Raw genomic sequence first — 22,939 nt, forward strand, 5'->3', positions numbered from 1 at the left:
CCAAATTTTGGGGTTTATCTGAATCACCGTCTGGAGCCAGGACTCTTTTGGTGAACTTGCCATGTCATGCTATGTCACACTTTTGGTACCCCTTGCAGGGGACTGACTCCAATCAGCCCAATGATGGGTCCCCGATTTGATGGGGGGTTCAGGTTTGGGATCTCAGGTTCTCATCATGGACCTAGCATTGTGGACTTGGGCACAGCGATTCTGGAATAGAAAGAGCCTTTCCAAAACGGTTAAAGTTGTCAAAATGAGGAACGAACCATGCAGGTTGCATCCATCCTTGTCCATGTCTATATTTTCATTGTGGATCCTGCTCACCATTTGTCTCATATGACATTTAATCCCTCAGTGATGTGTAACATCCCTTGGAGGAGGAATGCAAGTCTGGCACCGCTGACGTGTTAAAGGGGAAACCCCCTCACTTGCCTCAGTCTTTAAAACCGTGGATTGAATCTGAGGTATTTCTAGTCGCGTTTTGTTGAGGGGATTTTTTAAACCTATGTTGTACTGTGTTTACTGGTTATGATGTTGCCATGGCGCCATATACTCGTATCAATCCACCCGATATGCTCACATAAACAAGTGTCTGTTAACTGCTGGATCGGCTACAATGGACGACTCCTTTTCCTCCACATGACCACAACAGAATCCAAACAAGACTGTTTAAATGACCCCAAATATTTAGTAGCGCCAACATGTCATGTGATGACATCCATACACTTTGAATTCTCTCTTTCTCTCACAGGCACACACACACACACACACACACACACACCAAAAGCCATGATAAGTCACCATGTCAGGTCCACAGGCCGAGCCTTCTGCTGCTGGCATGAACTTGGTCTCGCACTTCCTCCCAACACGGTGGCACCAAAGAGCCTTGCAGATATCCTGGAAGATAAACATTTCATGATACTTCTGCTACCTTCTTGTTTTTTCTCCAAATATAAAGGTCACGACTGCCACCGCGACCTAATGACTCTACTTTACACCGGCGATGTGGAGTAAAATAGATTTGCTGTCAGGACAACAATGTTCAATCTAGCAATTTCAACAATAAGAGAAATGTAGAGTGAAATGTCAAGTACTTTGCTTGTTTTAATACTTTTATCACAGGAGTCTTTTTGACACAGTAAAACTGTAAATTTGATGTATAGAATTAGCAGAATTGTGCAAAAAAACATACTAAACCGACGGCCACAAAACTTTATGAGAGGGTAACATTTTGGTGAGTATCTGTTTAAAGATGCACATACAACAACATACAGTCATGTGACTCCACTGCAATGAAATATTTGACCCTTAGAAATTCATTTTTCATGTACTTTGGTATCAATTTGAGCTATTTGGAAGCTGTCTCTTTTTATGGAGCTGAGACAAAAGAACCGCTTTGCTTCAAAGAGACCAAATTCCCATAACCATGTCAACATGAATGTTGCTTACAAAGCTAAGGATGTTTTGGCATTACTGTGTTTTTCCATTTGAGCCATTTAAGACTTGTAAAGCGTCCCCGACGTGCACTGTGGGGGGGCTGGGCGAGTTTAGGCTAGCAGATAATTGCTTTGTCATTCTACGTGGACCATGAAGTAACCTGCTTACTAGCTAACAGACGGACAAGCAAGTGTGACATTATGGTTGTTTATGGCATACGGTTGTATGATCAATACGGTGTTGGTGGGAGAAAAACATTCAGAGGCGGCTGAAGGTTTTTGCACGTTTCTGCAGATAAAATTGTTCACATAGAATAGGAATAAAGGAGTAAATTAGGAGGGTAACATCCTATGTGTTTTCATTTGAACTGACAGGTACAGATATGCAGAGGAAAAAAAATGAAAATAATCTGCAATCTCAAGAATAATAGGGCACAACTGCCAAACTCAATTCACATGATCTCACAGCCGTGATTCTCAGCAGTGGTCTGCAAGATTGGGACGCGAGCACCGTGTGGTTTCCCCGATCACGTTGCCAGAAAAACATAGCCTACTACTTTTAAGCGTTTCCATCATCTTCCTATCTGAACGGCTGGATCCGAGCGACTTTGGCAAGGCAGCAGGCATGCTGACAGGCACCTTGGAGTCGACGCTTGCCCCAAAAGGGCCACCTTGGAGGCCATCCCGAAACCCATTTGTCCGACTGTTTAGCTCGAGACTGTTTGAGAAAAAAATAAAAATGCCACGGGGAGGAAATTGAATAAATACAGACGGACAGTTAAGACATGATACTGCAATGGAGGCCACAACCTACAAGATCTGATCTTCGGTGTTTTGCAAAGGTAGCTCAGCAATTTCGAACCCGTCTCTTTCCATGAGGACATTTTCAAAGCGCCTGCCAAAACGGTTATGCATGAACTCATCGTACGATAAACTGCAGCTGAGAGGTTGATCTTTGCCATGTTTTGTTTAGAGACAAATATCTGGGAAGGCTGTGACTTTAAGTGCTGCCCAGAGACTTTGAGCCGTCGTGCAGTTCGATTCCACCAGGTGCAAAGGCGAAGAAATGTATTTAGTCATGACAAAAGACAAGTCCACGAGAGAGCGCTTGCTGAATATTTTATAGCTGAACTTGGCTTGGTGTTGTCATGTTTAGCGGTTCAGACTAGCATGTTCGGGAGGATGGCGTGTTTATGTAATAGGGGAGTCTGAAGCCTTTTCCAAACGTAGTCATGCTGTTTCTGTCATTCATCAACATGTTCTGGATGTTAACTTTATTTAACTAGACACAGTCAGATGGAACCCTCGGAAGGGGACCAGTTAAAATCCCAGTACTAGTATATACTGGTAGTATAGTCATTAGAAACATTATGTTACAAATAATTGCAACAATTAGCTTCATATTTGTAATAATGATATCAATGCTATATATTTTATAGGGTTCACTCAGAATGTTTGAATTCAATTTACGTATATGACACGGTGTCTTTGAACGTTGGGATCCAACACAAACGGCTGTATGTTAAAAGCGTCCCCTTTAAGTCAACCCATCTTTCTTACATCCTGTTTATTGAAGCGTCAGATATGAAAATATACATGAAAAAAGCGTGGTTATTAATACATGGCCAAATGCTTTGGTCTCAGGGTCGGTTGTATTCAGACGCGCACTGGCTGGGGGCAAAGGTTTGCCCTGCTTATTGCTACTTTTTTGGATGGATCGGATGGTTGGATTTCACATGGTCTAGCTTTCCGTGCCATAATGCCGCCAGGCTACAAGGAACCTGAAGCACATGAAGTCATTGACACCTCCATGAGGTCCATCTTCAGTTTAATGCGATCCGATACAAGAGCCGTGTCAAAAACCTGCGCCTTTGGAAAAACATGCAGTATATTTATTGTTGGTGAACTATTTAGTCAGCGTACAAATGAAAGAATCTAAAGTGAGATCCAGCACGTCCAACAGCGATCAGCAGTAATGAGACAATGGGAGAGTAACAAGGAGCGATTCCCATTGGCAGAGCTCCAGTGTATATTTAGTCATAGATCCCAGTGAGTATTTCATGGGCAGCGTTGCAGCCCTCCATGTTTGTTTTGCATGCGTGTGTGTGCGTGTGAGAGTCAGTGAGTGAGTGAGTGAGTGAGTGAGTGAGACTATGCATGCATTTAGACGAGAGCAAGCGAGCCTGAGATTCCACATCAGTTTCACCCTTCCTTTCCTCCTCCATCCTTTCTTTTTTCCTTGACCTCATTCCCTCAATCATACTTCCATACTTTTTGAAAAAAGAAACAGATTCCCAAAGCTCTCAGGTTCCAGGAAGTGAGCTGAGAAAATGTGAATGAATCATATAACAATGGCAGGGCATTTCCAATTCTTTTTTTTTAATCTGCAGGGGGTTTCATGACTTTTTGAAATGTACCTTCTTAAACTCAAGGGTGCAGAGTTTGGCCTTTTCCCCAAACTGCCATTTGCATTGTGTGTCTGCATCGTAGAGCTCGCCCGGCAGCTTCTCGGGGTAGCGATACTCCTTGACTCCTTGGGGTTCATCCGATAGGCACAAAGCCTGGGCAGAGCTGGCGGGTAGAACGAAGAGTGGAATAAATGGATGGTGCATTTGGAAGTGTGGCTATCATCAAAGAACCTGGGAACTTCCTTTTAAGCCATACTTTAGTATATTTAGGTATTGCAGAGTAGCGATTCAATCATCAAACAAATATGTATGACATGTATATACCTTAGTCATTAGCTCCTCAATAACTACTGTATTTTTGAGCACCGTCTTGTAAAGAGAGACCAGCACTAGTTGCAACTGTTTGATTGTGTTTTGATGTACAACAAATATCTTAACGTTGAGTTCAAGACATTTTTTTACCGGTGCAGTTCATGATATAAAATTAAGTGGATTTGACTTTCTATAAAAATAAGTAAAAACAAAAAAGCAGATACTGTACATTAGCTTCGGTGCTGTGTCGTGTACCCACGTCATTCAGCAATTATGTTGCACAGCATATGGAAGGTTGAGCAAGTCTAACGTGTAGCAGGATAAAACAAATGATGATCCATTGTTCCCCACATTTGAGAGCAACGCGGGGTGTTGCTATGGGAACATAACATTCTGACAAACTCAAACCCTGAGCGGTATATTTCAATGTACTCGGCACTCAATTTTGAGCAAAAGAGCCATGTCACCTGCATCCACGGACAAGTGGGGGATTTCCACGATTAAGTGATATCACCCATTCTCATGCGGGGAACTTAAAACTCGAATACAGTTGAACTGTGGGGTTGAGAGAGCATGAAAAGGTGCACTACTTTGGCCCACTTCACTGCCGCGGCCATGTTGCTCTAGCAGAGGATACAAGTGTGCAAAGCAGCGCTGATGCCAATAGAAAACAATTGCTGTTCAACATCGAGCTATCCTTCATTGCTCACGTCATAAAGTTTCTGAGAAAGACATTACAGGATAGACGAGTGCAGACACTCATCCTCGTTCTGTATTTAAAGACAGTTGTTACATACTTACATGACACTCTATCAGTACACATTGTACCAGCTGCTCTTTGCTAAGTCCGAGTCTATATTCTACTTATTATGTCTTTATTGGGATTACATATGGACGGTAATCAGCAACAGCAACAGCTTCCACTGATTTACTGCTTTCTTCTCGTACACACAGCGACTCTACCTTACTAAGTATTTGTAAAATATAAGCAGGACCAACACAACAGGATCAAATACAACATGTTCCTGATCCAGATCCTGTAGTGAATCTCATTAGACTGTACACGTGTTCCTAATGAAGCGTCAGATGAGTGTCTCTGTCAATACTAACTGAGAGGGAAGAATCTTACATCTTCTCTAAACGATTGGGGGCTTAAAAGCGATGGCCGTGCCAACAAAAACATTTGTAAGTGTCCTTTAAGTAGACCTCATCTGTCATGCAAGCTGTCTGTCAAAGTTAGGCATGACTTGTGTGGGCACAGACTTCCCTGTCATAGCTGACTGAGGATAAGAAGGGTTTTAGAAGAAGGGTCAGGTTGGGTGCGATTGCACAAAGATTCCTTGAACTGAAGATGTGGAGCCGTTCAGGTGTCTGTCAATGCACCCGACAGAATATCTGGATTTCAATTGGGGAATTAAACCGCAAACGGGCGATGACCCCAGGTTGCATCAGTAGCGGCCCAAGCCACGGGGCCTCGTGGGCTCGGGTGTTGATGACTGGGTTTCTTAATATAAGGCTGACAGACCTAATGAAGGTGACATCAACCCCTCTCTAATAACCCAGCGACAAACAGCGTGCGTCTCCAACACTGCAAGAGTTGAGTTAACACACTAAATTTAGTAGGGACGCCGTTTCTGCAGCGATCTGGTTTCCAGCTTCTCTCTCCCTCAGACAAACACGTGCAGGCAGCCGGACACGCCGACGCAATGCCTGCGATGCAGACTGTCTAGCTCGGATGCGTGAAAAAGTTACTGCACAAACACAGCGACAGCTTTGGTACAAATTCGCCATCAAGTATCTTGGCAGTATATTTGAGTCCTGTGAAATGTTTTTTTTCACGATATTTTTAAGCCTCACGTGCATGGAGAAAAATGGAGAATGATTGCTGAAATGTCTAAATGTGTTGAACGATTCCACGATGACTGACGATCAAATCAGCAACCACCCGGTCGGGAGAGGACCCATCTACCGCCTGAGCCATGTCACCCTGGAGACTAAGTGGCGGGTTCCAGTCATGGAAAATGGAGAACGATTAGTCACCAGCTGGGTCCTGATTTGATGTTCAACAGACTGAAAACGTAGAATTTAAATGTTGAAAAGAAAAAATGCAGCCTGAATGAAAATGGATGACTAAGTTCCGTTCCCTTTTCTCCTCCTGTTTGGCTTTCTGTTGCAGACGCCGTGTTACTGGCTGGAGGCGGAGCTGCTGAACGCACCTGAGGTTGACGGTCCACACCCACCACTTAGGCTGACTGCTGACGGCTGGGGAACGCCAGATTGTTCCTTCTCGACTCCTGCTACTTATGTGCCGCTTCTCTTTCTCTACCTGCTGGCTTCGTTTCACGTGTGCTTCAGCAGCTCCCGCCTTCAGCCATTACCGTGGGTTCTTTCCTTTGTTCTTTCCTTTGTTCCATGGTGCACCTTTTTAATCACCATCGCCTTTTTGACGGAATAAATTGTGCAAGGAAACTCGCCTGCCTCAGCATCAAGGATGCAGACCTGCACCACACCGTGAAAGAACAATTACAGTGGGATTGAGGGTCGAACCAGCAACCACCGGGTGGTCATTTTCAATTGGAGTATTGTCACAGAAAATATGTGTTAATGTGGAACTTTTATATAAATGCCAACTTTTTAGATATATTGAGAATATTGAGAAATATGGCGGGAATTAGCAGACAAAATATGGCGGAATAAGAATGAGATGATTTAGAGGAATAAGTAGATGGAAAATAGAATCTTGTGAATGCTGGGACGCATTCCAATCAAGCTATACTTTCTTACTTGAGAAAGCGGCTGAGGTACTGGCGGCTGCATGCTGACCACGAGAAGATACCATTGTGCCCTGCTAATGTGGGAGACATGATGTTTCCTTCTGATTTCTTGCAAATGTTTCCTTCACCGTCATGGACCATTCCAAAACTGAGGAATTGAAACAAAAGACGGATCATCTATGCAGCAGGAAATGATCATTGCGGTCATCATGACAGGGAGACGTTCTTACTTGTGTCCAGACTCGTGGGCAATGGTGAACGCCAAGCCGAGACCCGTGTCTTCATTAATGGTGCAGCTCCTGTACTTGCTGCACATTCCACTTATGGGGGCAAAGCCTTCAAAGAACACATACACAATACTGCATTACAGCTACACGTTGCTATGTATTCTCTTCTGAAAAGCAACGTGTACTTTTTGACCGTCTACTTCAACAATCAGCAATAATTGAAAATCAATCCAATTATTGCAATAAAACAAGCAAATGAAATCAATACAATATACAATAAAGCAATACAATGCAGAAAATATCAATTCTAGCGTTAAAATGAGAATAGTTGATGAGGATGGAAGCATAAAAGCGACTTTACAGAATTATCGAATGAAGGCGGACAGGTCAGTGCAGTCACGGGCGGGTGCCTTTTCAGACCAGGGGGGCAGCAAAACTACCAAGGTTCTATCGCCCCAGGTCAGGACATTTAAAATCAGCAGGTCATTCATCATGAGAACTACCGTTTGACCCTTCTCTCCCTTTTTGCAACGCTACTAACTCCTTCCGTAATTGGCCTTCAGCATTTAAGAATACCATATGTCCAAATGAACATGCAAAGAGTCAAAGACACCTTTGAGCTTTTCTTCTGAGCCTCAACACTTCCAAGTACAAACTGAATCTGTGTGTGTGACTGTGTGTGTGTGTACACACGTGTGGCCGCCCCCAGGAACCCAAAATGGGTGGCTTTTCCGACAGTGTGAAGAACAACAATGTGGTAGGATTGCCACGACCGCCAAAGGAGCTGTTGCATTCAGCCATTGTTTGTGTATGAACACATTGAATAGCAGATAAAAAAACACAAATCCAAGTAAAAGCAATAATAATTACAATTTCTATGATCCCTGTCTTGGTTGAACACGTCTCGTAGACATTAGTCTGGAAAAGTCTGGAACTAATTAGTTATCTCCAGCATGAAGTTGAGGTCAAACTCAGATTCTGATTCTTTGAAATCGCATTAGAAAGCAGCAATTATTTTCAGCATCTGTTTTTGTGTGTCACACCGTGTGACAAAGGACAGGGGCATATTCCCAGAAGCGGGGGGGGCAGAATGGATAAATGCGTGTGGTGCAAGAACAATAAAACCAATCCAATAAGAGGAGTTGATATTCATGCGGCCTTATCAAAACAAGCCTTTGCATTGTTCTACATTGACGTCTGGAACATAAAGGAAATATACGTTATGTATCGTTGACCAGAATACGAACCCAGGGTGTCACATGGTTCATTCTTCCAGGAGCAGATGTCCAGTCCTGTGAGAAGGATGGCGTGGTCATGACGTTGACCCTCTCGGCCTCCAAGAGTGGACTGCCACTGGCAAAAGCTGTTCAGTGTGTGGTCTGCATGGTGGCTGATCACCAATCCGTCCTGTGACATAACCAGAGGTACGAGAAATGAAGTAGTTCTTCATGAAGACACTGGAAATGTCTATGTAGAGGTAGAAAATACTGTATGTATTGATGAGTACGCTATGAATGAGTTCCACTCCTATTATGCCTTTTAGCAGGTTGGCGCACAATGTGGAGCATATCTAGTGACGTATGCACTGCCTGAGTCCAACAGTGTCCTTAATGTATTTCTATCACAAAACGTTGTCTTAGCATCCTTGAAAGAAGACTTCTTCTATGAATGAAAACCTGAATCTGCTTCTTTCCTCCGAGACTTACTAAATAAATGTTTCGCTGACAGCGCTTTGGTGCTCAGTGCCAGAACATCTTTTCTTCTGTCTTACGTGTTCAAAATGTTCTCACCTGCTCTTCATCGAGAAGCACAAGTCCCACTATTACAATGTTGATGCTTCCTCCTATGGTACCGTCTTTAAAGAGACTGGACACCTACAAGACATGCAGACAACGACCGACTGTTTACAGACATAGACATATACCGACCAGACAGCAAAAAGTTTATTGGTTCCATCTGATAAGTGAATTTCAGTGAAGTAGGATTCTTATGATTGGTCCACACGTTGTCACGTCCTACTACTCTGGGATTGGGTACATCCAATGCAAAACTGCAATAAAAGCCTGTTGTACTGGCTGTCAAGGCTACTGTGTGTCTCATCGAACATTACAGTAACATGACTGACACCTAACGACGAATGTAAAATACTACATTTCATCCACTTTTGTCAAATCAATAATCAGCAAAGAAAATCAGACAAGGAAACTACAGTGGCCCCTTAAGTGTGCAGGTACTGTATGTGGCCCTCACTTAAATGGTCTCTCGGTCCCTCACCTTGTCCTTCAGTCAGGCTGAGTGAAAACCACAGGTACCTGTCACTCTTCTTTATCTCATGGGAAACACTCATTCCTTCCTTATGTTCCTTACGTTCCTCGTCTTTGGCTTTTTTCTTGAACTGACACATGGATTGACTCAGGACTGTGTTTTGTTACCGAATTGAAGCGAAAACTCTGAGGTCAAAGAGGCAATCAAAACCATTTACCTAAAGCTGAGATCTCCTGAAACACAAGACAGACCGTCAAATTCTTAAACAGCTCCAGTGGATCACATCGTTTTCACTCAGCCCGCCGTTTTATGGGACTAATGAAGGTTTACCTTTAACCGTGTTCTTGTTTTAAAGGTGATTACCAAAATAAATGTACATGAAATCATATTTGTCTGTCCTAGCAATCATGATGTTACTGTGCGATTGAGGGAATGGATTATCAAATATTGATGAGCTTTTATGGACGGATGTGAATTGATGAGGTCAGGGTCAGTTGCTGTCTGTGAAACTCCATCTTGCGTTGAGGCAGGCTGCGATTGCTCTAACCGGGTATGGACGTGGGAGCCATGTTTTCAAAATAGATGGATTATCTTTGGGTTTGTCAGTCAGTCATTAAGGAGCCAAATGAGCGTGATGGAATTTGCTTGCAGATCAGCTGAGAGTGACGAGATGACACTTTGAGCTCGGCCTTCATGAGCTCACCCGATATCAGTGTCGTGTTTTTAGATGGGTTCTCTCTGATAAGTGAGAATGGCAGTCACTTGACCCCAAATTAGAGTCGTAGTACATAAGGTTGTCTCCTTGCACCAAACTTTAAAACAAACAAAAGTTAGCATGACTTCATGTATCATTTTTTTAAATGTCAAACTACGATTTAATGAGTACCGACGTTTATGCCAAGATGAAAAGCCAAAGAACTTGACTTTACTAAAAAGTCAATGTCCGTGTCCCCCAAGTAGAAAATTAGCAGATGACAGCCTGTCGTCAACAGGACGCTATCTCCAAGTAGCGGTGAGGACAATCTCTTGAAAGTCGCAACTGCTTGAGCGCTGACAAGAAACATGCAACATTTTGACCTCTGACCCCAGCCACCACAAGTAAGTTGGACCTGACAACATTCAAAACCACAAAGACCAGAAGCTAAATCCTTTCAACCAATTTGAAGAGCTGTCATGAGGTGACAATGAACTGATTTGACCTCTGACCCACAAACCCCAAAAAGTATGTAAATCCAGTCATGGAAAAAATGATGAGACCACCCGGACGAGCCCAAGCTTTACATTCTTTACAAATTTCCCCACGGAGGGACGAATAAAGGCATATCTTAATCTTGTTTCTTCATTGCAATGCCTGGTACAACGAAAGGTGCATTTGGATTAGATTTGGATACGGTAGCCAACATGTTATTCATTCACGCCGATGGTGATGAACTCCATTTGTAGCCACAGCCCCGTGCATGCGTGAATTTTCTCCGGGTACTCCGCTTTCCTCCCACATTCCAAAAACATGCTAGGTTAATTAGCGACTCCAAATTGTCCATAGGTATGAATGTGAGTGTGAATGGTTGTTTGTCTATATGTGCCTGGCTGGCGACTAGTCCAGGGTGGACCCCGCCTCTCGCCCAAAGACAGCTGGGATAGGCTCCAGCACCCCCGCGACCCTTGTGAGATATAACTAATTTGTTGTCATCACCACATTTACCCAAACAAATGTGCCTTAAATTGTACCAGGCGTCAAAAGACCTTGCAGAAACGAGATGGTATAGTATTTTTTTTTTCTATGACTGTTTGTAAAACTGCTGTCACTAAACTAAAACTCCATGAACTGCGTCAGGTCCTCCAGGGGCCGCATTAGCAACCTGGTAAACAAGCTTCCAACTCAATCAATGCATTTCTGTCGGGCTACAACTGGACAAGAAGGTTTCTTCTCACCATATTGAGCACAGTTAGAACATAGGTGGTAATGTTCTCATGGCCATGGCTGTCCATCATCTTTCTGTCTACTACCACCAGAGTTTCCACATTGAGCTTTTGGTTGCTTTGGTTCTTCATGAAAACTGCCCTCCTGTTCCTGGGAATGAACTTGTACTCATCTGGAAATAGGAAGAGGTCCTCAATTGGAGGTTTGGGCATGTCTGGAAAAACATGGACGGACATCCATTAGCCAAGCAAGAGGAAGTTCCTTCCAAATGATTTTGTTTTAGCTTTGACTAAGTTGTAAGAATAAATAACCTTTGTCAAACCAAATAGAAGATCCTAAACATCTCTGTAGGTTTGGAAAAGGTGTGATACAATATGTTTAGCGTTCATTGAGTTGATAACATTGATTTGACTTTATAACTTTGTTGAAGCCTACACTTATGTATTGTACAGTATGCAAGGTGGTGCACATTATATCTTTACGGGTGTGAACGGGCAATAGGTTTGTGCAAGAACAATACTCAAGAGAGACATCTGCTTCAAATTCAAATCTGAGGAAAAACATTCATTATAATCCGTGCCCATCACCACATTATGAGCACAACTCCAGCAATTATTAATACAAAATGATCCTCCTTCATCGGATCGTCTCCAACATTTGCTGATGTCGGCAGTAGGCAGGTGAGCAGCTGATGCGGCTTTGTGACTAAAACACCATGCAGGTGTTCACTGATGTCACCCTGAGGGAATGAAAACATGCAGCGTGTTTTCACCAGGGACCGGCAGCTGGAGTTGTGCAGGTCAATGGCGGCGGTACCCGTTCAGACTTCTATGACACAGCCAATGTTAACTGATATTGAGGTCGTTGCTCCAGTAAAAACACGAATCACGGTGTAAAGTGAATATTTCAGAAATACATGTAGTTCCCATAACCCTACGCAGGTCATGTCAACCAAAACATGAATGGAGATACTTGGACTTGGTGGAAAGCTGTCACCACATACGATGGTGGCGGTGGTGGTTTTCCCAAGGATTGCATTGAACATTCATTACGTATCATTTTGCCGAATCACATGCCCAAACAAAACATAGACGCCTTGGTGACTCAGTTTCTATGAAGAATTGACAACTCCATTCTACGATTCTGAAGCATGGTAATACCAACAAAAGCATATGTAACATATTTCATGACAACAGTAATAACAACTACGATAGGAATTGTGGTAAAATATTGTCACATAATAAAACGGAAAAATTCCCTTACATACATTTCTTCCGTCTTCCGCAGAAGTGCTGCCTCTGCCTGTCCTTGTGTGTGTAGTCATCATCTGGCCAATGGCTGTTATGGTAATAGCCTCCAGCATCATGCTCCCGCTGGTCGTCACGTCTGCCATTATTGCCGCCAGGTTCTCTCCGCTGGTTTCCCTGCGGGTCTTCTTCATCTGCCTGCAAGCTCCTGTCAGACTGGTGAGGAGACGAATCTGGCGATCTCTTCTGAAGCACCCGAGGGTGATGGCCACCGTCCCCTGCCCAGGCGTCCCTGTCACCTTTGTACAGGATGTGGGGCTGGTGGCTGGAAGGTGCTGTGAAGTTCTCTCCATGGGCAAAGTGGCGGGATACTGGCCTCAGGAAGTAGTCTGCATCCTGAGTGCGGATCAAACCTGTCTGGAGGCAACATGCAAAGCCCAGTTATTCTAAAATGAGCGGCTCTTTAACCTGCAAGTGTACCGACCAGATGCTACCACCAATGCATGGTAGGGCAATATATGCTATAATATATATATATATAAGATATATGAGCAAACATTGAGATATTAGGTTTGTGTTATACGAGATATTTTCATATATTCATCATTAATTAGCTTTTTTTAATATGCGAGGACTAATAGAGAATGACACCCAGGCTATACTTTGGACACCCCCGATAGTGTAGCAATATGAATATCACAGTCTTAACGAAAGCTTTATCTTTGTTTGATTTTCTGTCTTTCTGAAGCAGAAGCATCCGACGTCTCCAAGCAGACATGGAAAGTAGCCCTCAGGGCAGCAGTCACATATTCCACACAAACCTTCTCCCAACCTTCTCCAGCTATTCCTCCAACCTCCCTATCTGTCTCTGGCGGCAATTAGTCAAGATTCAACTTGGCGCGCCACAATTACTGGCTATGTTTCTTCGTGTTCAACATCTGCTCAGGGTTAGACCTTATCTCAAAATCTAAATAAGGTTGTCAGTTGAAAGACAGTGATGCGAGGACGCATGGTATATACCCTTATTATACGTATGCTCCCAGTTCACGGGACTTTGTTGCTTCAAATAACCTCACACAAAAAATACTCAGTACTGGTCGCATAGTATGTCTTATTCTGGGATATTTTGCAATAAAAAATAGAATTCCATCTGCCACTGCGGTGGATAGTGTTTCCTCAAATGTACTGTTTACTTGGATGCTCGCCCATTTCATCACCTTCATCTGTGGATGAAGTGTGAATTGCTTTTCAAAAGCGTAACAGCCTTCCATAGTAGCAGCTGACCCACAGAGTGCAGTATATAACCAGCGGACACGTCTGGGTTTGCAGTTCAGCAGAAACCTTAGTATGCATAGTATGCATGTACTATGTGTGGATACATACTAGTGTCTGTATATGATATATATATATACCAGGCAGTCATGCCAGGGCATCGCTATATCTGGATCCTGACTTCTCTCATTTAATGAACATTGACTCTCAGCGTCTGGCTGTGTGTGTAAAAATAATTGCCTCAAAATACAAGCTGCAGTTGTGTAGGGCTGCAGCTGATAACATATACTCATACAGGATACAGTCATTGATACACACTGTATTTACTACTACATGTTACTTATTAGCCTCACAAGTAGCATTGCTCTTTCATTCGTGTAGGTTAATGTGCATAAAAAAAACAAAAATGGGTGCATCAACAATGCATACATGTGCCTCAAGAGTAAAGACCTTACAAATTTAAACATTTACACTGCATGTATGTGATAGGTATTGGTAAAGCAGTGTAAATGTTTAAATGTACCACTGACTATATTAGGCGTCACCAAGGTTTTTTCTTGTCAGAGCTACTTGTAGATAATGAAAATGGCCAACAGCTACATTTATTTTCATAGCTTATTTCAGGCCAAACAGAGCCAATATGCTAGTTTTACCAGAACATGAACAAAACCGCTTCTTAAATCAGTGTGCACAATGCGGGTTTCAAACACAGCACAAACGCTCACTTGTCCACGCAAGCTGGACAGCCGGACTGGGGAAGTGCCGAGACTGGCGTGCACCCACCATGGAGTCAGAACTGGTTGCATTGGGCACGCTGTCACGCATCATCCGAGGCAGCCCCGCACACAATCCGTACTGAGGTGGTACTCATCCCCAAATTCAAGTACAGCGGGTTTGGGACCGGACCGGTTTGGGACTTTATGGCCGTTACCTGACAGATGATCACATCGCAAGCCTCAAACTGTCCACACCCTGCCAAGCGCTCGCCCCCAAAGGCTGCACCAAAAAATAAATGCATTTTGCTTCAATATGCATATTTTTCTTAACTAACAACAAACTATTCCATAATCTTCACAGTATGTTTTTAAAAGAAATCCTGTTTTTGTTTGCACAGAGGCCAGTGAGTCTACTACCGTCAGCAAACAACTGCAAATTGAAAGGTCCCATTCAATTTTTCTTGGCCAAGACAATAGTTATGATGCCTTCCTCTGTTCAGACTGTATGTTTAAGCACTGTCTTTCGCAAAACAACATGCATCCGCTCCTTCACCGAGCCCACCAAGTCCCTATGTTAAGAGATTAGGTCACTCCATTGCCTTTCCTGGCGAAGTCATCAGATTACACGCTGCACTGTACTAGGTGCAAATAGCAGTCATAAAATGCTGAAACACTACTTGGGAGGGCACAAACAGCTGGACTCTATGGAGTCAGGCACATCCAGACAAGCAGCAACAGGAAGGGGGTGGGGGGGGTGCTTAAAAACGGAACTCAGTAAGGAAGTATTTAGTACATTAAAAAGTGCACCTGACCATGTGCGGAGTCATTTCTTCCTCTCGGCATACAAATATATCAAAAACATGTTGAATTGTTGATTTGCCAGTGAAAGAACGGCCGTTGTTTGAGCATAATTTATGCAACACAGATATACCCTCCAAGTCGGGCTAACAATGCTAAAGTTAAGCATTCATTGCATGGACAAGGCTCATTGACGCCACACAATTCTTGCTGATGTCAGTGCAATTGGCCATATGTTGGCTCACCCTCGAACACACATGAGACCACATGGAGACCCATCATCTAACGTTTCCAACTGACTTCATTTCATTTCATCATTTCAGTGATCTTGCACGTTTTGCAAAGTGACTGAGGCCACCGGTCCTCTGCTTTTCAAAGCTGCATCGCTCACATCATAAGGCTTATTATGAATATTCCTGGGAATCCCAGACGTTGGATGAGTACGTACCAATCTGTCATTACAACCAATATGAGCCCTGCAGCAAGAAACATACCCATCCTTTTACAAGAGGAAAGCACAAGACCTCCACGTGATTTGTGGATTTCCAGAAAAACAGACAAGGAAATTTTAGATTTTTATGTCACTTTTCAGGCAAATAATTAGGTTGGCTCTGATGAACGCCATTTAGCATCTTTTCATCTTTCCAGAGTGTCAAAAGGATCAGAGAATATCGGGACGACAGACCAGTAAATTTGAAAATTATGAGGTGAGAGTAAAACGCCAATATGGACGCCACTGTGATCTCAGAAACTGCACAGCATCGAATGTACTCGGCATAAAGTTATGTTATTCCTCAGGCACGCATGCTCCGCTTCCTGTCTTCATGGATTGTTGATTCATGCTCTGTTGAAATAGTAAATTATCAACAAATACTCTGGACTCACATTGTTAAAAGACACCAAAGACTTCCAAGAACCGCAGCGATGTATGAAGGAGGCGGTTTCACAGTCAAATGAAGGCTACCATGTGGGGAACATTGGCTCACATCATACTCATCACACATGATGGTATGATTGGGAATGGGAACGGGAATGGGAATGGGAACACCATCCTGTCCCTACTCCTCTTTGCCCAAGTCAATTATTAGGGTAGGTCTCAGTCAGGGACTTGAACTAGCATGGGCGGAGTCATCAGCCTCTTTTATTCTCACCTTTCTTTGCTTTAAAGTGTCAAAGCCATTGTGGTTGAAGTCCTTAGTTTCAAAAAAGCTGAAATAAACTCACGGTGGACACCCAGCAGAGCACTAAAACCGCACTAAAAGTCCCATCAGGAAGTACTGACCAAAAGGGGCTCCATTCTCCCCCCATCAGGCACCCAATCAAAACGTGAATGAACAAAGTGCAGTGTTAAGTTTCAAACTAATGCAACTTTCTTTGTACGACCTCCATTTCTACCATATTATCAATTTATGCTAACTATGGTAAAGCAGTTCCCATACTTTATTACTTTAATTACAGAAAAGATACCTGAATGGTCTCACCTGGTATTTGCAAGTGCAGGCTTGCACATACACCAATATTGGTTTTGGTCCCTCTGGTCAATATTTACCAAACCAAAGTTCACGGTCCTCTTTTAGTTCTTTGGTGAACATTTTGTTACTAAACAGTAAACAGTATGCAGGGCTATTAGTACTACAGTAATATCTCATTTGTTGCAGTAAAACGTGATAAGTGAATTTCTGCCAAGATTCCTTACCGATAAATTGAGTGTTTTCGTAGTTAGACCATAGAAAACCCGTTTTATTAATATGTTTTATTTATACGTATATTCGGGATTATTGTGGCTGTTGTCAGGTAAGTCAAACCTACACTAAAAGCCCCTTGTTCCAGCAATGGAGTCTGAACATCACTGACACCTAGTGACCAGTATGAAGTACTGCATATTATTAATTCAACCATGTTCCCATACATGTAAAACATAATATCGGTCAATAATCCCAGGACTCGCTTGAGAATCAGTTCGTATGGTGCACAGCAGAAGAATACATGCCGCCATTACTAAGGATAAAGATCGTATTTTAACGTCTGCCTGGGTGTTGTAAGGATAGCGAGGAAGCAGTCGATCAACAATCTCGTTATTGCAGAAAGAAAACTTCTACTTCTACTACTACTTCTGTCAAAACATCAAAAACCTTAACTGTCCTCTCCGTATGCAGCCGTCCTCCTCTTTCATTTATTTATCATATTAGTGCTTATATTCTTGAATTGTATGTTCTTATGGTTATAATCCCTGTACAGTGGGATTTAGCAGTCAATTTTGGTTTGCACCAAATCCCCATTTCCATCACAGTCCAGGAGCGGAACTCACACGTAAGCCGAGGACCACCTGAACTGCATTTACAGCATCTGCCTTTTGAAAGGATCCTTTAGTGTTTTCAATGCTGACACACACAAAGACGCATCCCTGGAGTGCCATTCTCCGGGGTTATAGAGGGTCATTCTCGGCCATGGCAGTGGTTTTTCCCAATGATAATCCCAAACTAGCAGAGGCCAGCATGGAATCTGTTGAAATCCAGTGAAATAAAGTCAATAAAAAAACAACAGAATGGAAATGAATGGAAATGTGGTCAGACTGCTTCACACTGTCTGGAAATAATTGGAATGACATGTCTTCTGCTTTGTACTTCAACTTGAACTTGAAAAAAATAACATTGTGGAATTGATCAGCCTACTGTGAATGTCAGTTCAATGCTGAGCGGATTACACTTGTATTAATGTAGTCCTTTGTTCCCTTCAATGCTAAGAGGACTAGCATTGCAACTTGTGGTCTTATGGTGGAGCTGCTTCACTTAAGCTCAATTATTGTCATTCCCTCATTATTTTTACGCAGCAAACAGGACCACCAAGGAAAGAACTGAACCTCTGCCAGGTGTCTCCACAGAACAAAACAAGGGTATGGAGGCTAGGATTTGCCTGAGCAGCAATAAGCCAAATGCATCAGATGAAGACACGCACATACGTACACCTTCAGCCATTTCAATGCAGTCAATGCGTAGCTTTTCACTCTTTTCCTATTTAACCAAAGCTTCGGGATATATAGAAATTACGTATATCCTCAAGGCTAAACCCAGTTTCCTTCTTAATCTGTCCTGCCTAATCCCAAATCAGATCAGCAGCTGATTTGTAATTTAGTCTTCAATATCTCCAAATAGTTTCTATTTTTGTGGGAATCCAGAGATTGAAAGCGTCACAGACGTCTTAGTTTCTATCTCATCGGTTTCAACTCAGCAGGGCATCGAACGCAATGTTTACACTGTCAACGGTCCCGGGATGAGACAAACTGAACAAATATGGCTGGCTTATGAATCACTCGTACATCAAATGCTTTGCGTACTGAAATGTTCTGAGTGACAGAGAGACCTGGCTCTTGGACCCCCACCACTCATTCAGACCCTCCTGCAATCCGACCCCGGGCACGTTCAGACTCACCATCCCCATGCATGTCGACAGCGCCACCGACGAATTGACCCTCAACCTCAGTGACCCCTGGTAAAAGCAGAGGTCGTCCTGGTGGTAAGCCCTCAGGCTCTTGGTGCCGTTGTTTCCCAGGACCTGGACGGTGAAGCCAGGTGCAATCAAGCTCTTCCAGGTCTCCTTCAGCTCCATGTGGAAGTCCTGCCCCAAGCCGCTCACACGGAAGTAAGTCGTTTCACTGCCGCCATCAACGTTTGACGAGGATGCATCTGGAGACAAGGATCTGCGTCGTCTGCGCTGGTGGTGGGCAATCTCGTGGGAGACGTACATACCTTGGTGGTCCACCTCATACGGAGAAACCAGCTCATATTCTGGTCGGGATTAGAGAATAATAGTTTCATAATTGAGTCAAGAACAACAATCTTCTATACATATATTATATTACATACTTGTTCTATGGTATATTGTTGAAGAAGAGTACCTATTCAAGGAACTGGATGTAGAAAGAGAATTCGGATTGATTTACATCGGGCCCGAGCGTGTGCCAAAATACTTAGAGAATATATTCACAATAGTTCTCTGCTTTGTAATGACCCGATGCGCTTGACTAGCTCAGATAGTCAAGGTCCAGAGATCACAGTCTTTCCTTGGTGTTTGGAATATTTGGGAGTCGGCGTCTTATTCCACTTGAAGGTTTTTTTAATGTCTTTCTTTCATATGTCTTGGTTTTCACCTCATTACGGTCATTTGCAGCCCGTATCGCTACAGAACTGCAGAACAACTGCCACATACAGTAATTCCAACTCGTGGGGACAATGGGACAGAAAGCTGAGAGGAGGGCAGTGAAGGTCTCAGTCTACACTGTTTCATAGCTTCTTTCGGACCTGAACGCATCAGCAGCCGTGCTGCATTTATCGCCAACACACACACACGTCTCCAGTCCATTCATCCTGGGAACGACGCTTTGTCATTCTCATTCCACGCATGTGAGATGCATTCACGGACACTCGAAACACCACAACACCTTTACCGTGCGTGTCCGTGTGAGTAAATTAACACAAAGATGAAGAAAAACATGAAGTGAATATTTTTATTACTTTTTTCGTAATTCAGATGTACAATTTACAAAATGTAAGTATGCTGGAAAATACACTGAAAAAAATGTACTTAAATTACGTGATGTCTATGAACGCAACTTGTGATTCAAATGTTCTGCTACTGTTAAAGAGACAAGTGTTGGACAAATGGATTTTTGGACTTGTGTGGTATCTTTCAGTTTGGTTGGCATATTCAGTTTATTTGGAGATGTTAATACATACCCAGATAGATACCCTGTCCTGGCCAATGGCAGGGCACATATAGACAAACAACGGTAACACCCACATTCATACCTTTGGACAATTTGAGGTGGCCAATGAAGCTAACATGTTTTTGGAATGGGGGAGGGGAACCGGAGCACCCACAGAAAACACAAGCACAGGTAAAACATGCAAAGATGCCCAAACAGAGATTGTGAAATATTATCTTCTTGTATCAGTGGATAAAAAAATAGCTATGCTATTAGGTGAAGTCTTCAAAACAATAAGAGGATCTACTGGCATTCATCAGTTTAGTGACATACGTAGACCTCTACATTGCCACTAGGACTTCTCCCCATCATGTCTTGCCTAGATTTGCTGGGAGGGTCAAAAAAGAGTTACAAGCAACGGAAGGGATGGAGACACTTCAGCAGAAAGTGGATCATGTTTGACCTCCTGTTTTACTACAGTTTTTACCATAGCTGAGGTCAAGTAACTGCAGGTCATAAAGGCAGATGGTCTCGGGCATGCCCTCGCAGGGCCGCTACATCCCTAATGGCTCCCGGTAATTGAACCAAAAGTGTAGTTAACCTTTTGGACCACTCCACAATGACTTTTCCAGAGGTGGACACCATTCCACTCCATGGTATAGTAACTTTGCGCTCGCCAGTAAGTCGGGCAGCCAGTAACTTAATCCTTGTCTTTAAGACGCTTACATGCAAAGATTGATGTGACCGATGCCTGGGGAGATGTTATCAACCATTCTGGAGTGTTAATGGTGTGTGTCTGGTAGTAGAAGCTATCAAAACCTTCATGCACTTGATGAACTTTGGGCCTGTGAGTCACCAACAAGCAAACATATTCAATTTCACCGTCGACTTGCTGTGCCAGTGTCATGCAACAGGAAAGCGATACACAGTAGAATTATCAGCTAAAAGCCAACGTAAATATGGCAGCAACCTTGGACTTGGCGGTCAACAAAAGCCGGTTTCAGTTACTGCAAATTATGGCCTGTTTGAAGAAGCCCACATATTGATTAAAAATAGCACAGGGGCAGCGACAGCGTGTCATCAGCGTGTTTGGAACGAAGGTGCATCTTCATGTTGACACGAAGCACATCCTCTCAGCATGACCGATGCTTATTCATGGCTACATTTATTTTTAAGCAGGGTGCTATACTGAAATTTTGAACACGGGTGGTCACAGCGTGGAGCTCATCTCCAGCCCTTGAAGTGTTGTCGCCCTGTGATCTAACCACGAAGACCCCAAGGAGCAATCAAATACTTCAAGTCTGAAGCGTCTACTTTGCAGACATGAAGGCACTTAGGTAAAACACAGAATATCCTTCCTATCTTGATGCACCTTCCCCCAAACACATTTAAGTCCACTCTTGTTTGTCCCACACCCGCCCTTAACTCAAAAACCATCTGCAGTGACCCGTGTCTGACAGTATACAAACAAAGAGCTGCGGGAACTGAGCACACAAGCACACACATATCTTGTCTGATGGACCGAGACGAGATCCTGCAGTGGTTAGTTTGTTGGTTTAGTGGCTCCTGAGTGCCATTAGTGGGCCCGCTGATACGAGGTCTCACTAGTGGGTACCCTGGTTTAGTTTTAACACACTCGACATGTGACCTCTTTCAAAACCCACTTTAGCAAGCTTGCATCAGGGTTAGACACCATCCCTGACCGAAGGTTCCTGAATCACATCAACTTTTGCATTGAGAAGCATTTTGAATGGCTTACTTGGCACAGGCTCTGCTTATTATGCCAACTGGAAAATAAACTACTAATGGAATGGAGGCTGCATGGCCAAAACAGTTGCTGATGCAGCAAACCACCCGTGTGCGATGAAGAAGCAAAAACAGATGACTGTCAATAGCATCAGTGCAAATATATGACGTCATTCCTATTGTATGATAGAAGACAAACATGGACAAGTTACAATTGTTGAATATATCTCGTATCAATTATGCTATCAAAGTTACAGACTGCAGCTAATCAGTGTGAATAGCGCCCCACAGCGGCGAAGAGAGACACTACATGACATGTGTGAGCATCGTTAGATACTGAAAAGGATGCAATGCATGTTCCATGAAAAAAATCTATATAAACATGTGGACAAGTAAAGTTCCTCCTATCATATAAATTATTAGCCATACAAATGAAAAGTGTATCATACCTGTGTCCTGAGGTAAACCGAGAGAGTGAAGTACAGCTGAAGTGCCGGGAGATTCAACATTGGCCGCCCCAACATTTAAAAGAACACCCTGTAAAGCAACAGAAATTAGGATTGAATATGTTAGGCTGACATGTAAGCACACGCCAGTATAATCCCAACATGACACCTCGTCATTGATGAGTCGACAACTTTAGGAGCTCAGCATACGTCTGCAGAAATGGTGCATTCAAGTGACTTACTTGACTCAGTGCAGCACTGCAAGCCAAATGGAAAAAGAACACCGTCCTCAACAGAGCCATTGTCTTTGGAAAGGTCCGGAACAAAGCCACCATGTCTCCTGATGCCCCCAATTTCCTGTCACTTCATGAGATGTTTCAAGGTGTCAAGGAAGGACACAAACCTGCAGAGCCTTCATATGCAGAGTTCTTCTCCCTGTCCCACTTTGTCCCCCCTTTCATTTCCAAGAGTTGTATTCTCAAGCTCTCCCGGCAAGCCTCTCTCTCCCTCTCTCTCTCTCTCCCCCCACCCTCTCTCTCTCTATCCTGCTATCCCCGCACCCTTTTGACTCCCACTATAATCAGTGAAGGTCTTAAACGTCGTCAGTACTGCTATGAGCACACCTCCGTAGTACTGAGCCACTAACTGCTTCTACCAGGTATGGCATCA

The 22,939-nt window shown here is 43.3% G+C and overlaps 1 protein-coding gene across 5 annotated transcripts in view; it reads right to left on the reverse strand.

Annotated features, from left to right (window-relative positions):
• adamts16 (ADAM metallopeptidase with thrombospondin type 1 motif, 16) overlaps positions 1–22,701 on the reverse strand; it is a 38,560-nt gene extending 15,859 nt beyond the window's left edge. Inside the window, exons 1-11 of one of the 5 annotated variants that reach the window (XM_058053221.2) lie at positions 22,513–22,701; positions 22,274–22,361; positions 18,806–19,161; positions 12,611–13,007; positions 11,355–11,557; positions 8,948–9,031; positions 8,405–8,564; positions 7,161–7,266; positions 6,941–7,078; positions 3,854–4,007; positions 802–897 (exon numbers count right to left, since the gene is read on the reverse strand). In XM_058053221.2, coding sequence (XP_057909204.2) covers positions 802–897; positions 3,854–4,007; positions 6,941–7,078; positions 7,161–7,266; positions 8,405–8,564; positions 8,948–9,031; positions 11,355–11,557; positions 12,611–13,007; positions 18,806–19,161; positions 22,274–22,361; positions 22,513–22,605 — 1,875 coding nt within the window. In that variant the 5' untranslated portion in view covers positions 22,606–22,701. Of the gene's footprint in view, positions 1–801; positions 898–3,853; positions 4,008–6,940; positions 7,079–7,160; positions 7,267–8,404; positions 8,565–8,947; positions 9,032–11,354; positions 11,558–12,606; positions 13,008–14,645; positions 14,712–16,261; positions 16,368–18,805; positions 19,162–22,273; positions 22,362–22,512 lie in introns of those variants that run through there. The other 4 variants (XM_058053224.2, XM_058053225.2, XM_058053226.2 and 1 more) reach the window with 4 other exon arrangements.
• Positions 22,702–22,939: the final 238 nt, after the last annotated feature.

The sequence above is a fragment of the Doryrhamphus excisus genome, linkage group LG5 (genome assembly GCF_037039965.1).
Source record: "Doryrhamphus excisus strain RoL-2023G ecotype Guam linkage group LG5, RoL_Dexc_Guam_v1.1, whole genome shotgun sequence".
In the NCBI taxonomy this organism is placed as follows: Eukaryota; Metazoa; Chordata; class Actinopteri; order Syngnathiformes; family Syngnathidae; genus Doryrhamphus; species Doryrhamphus excisus.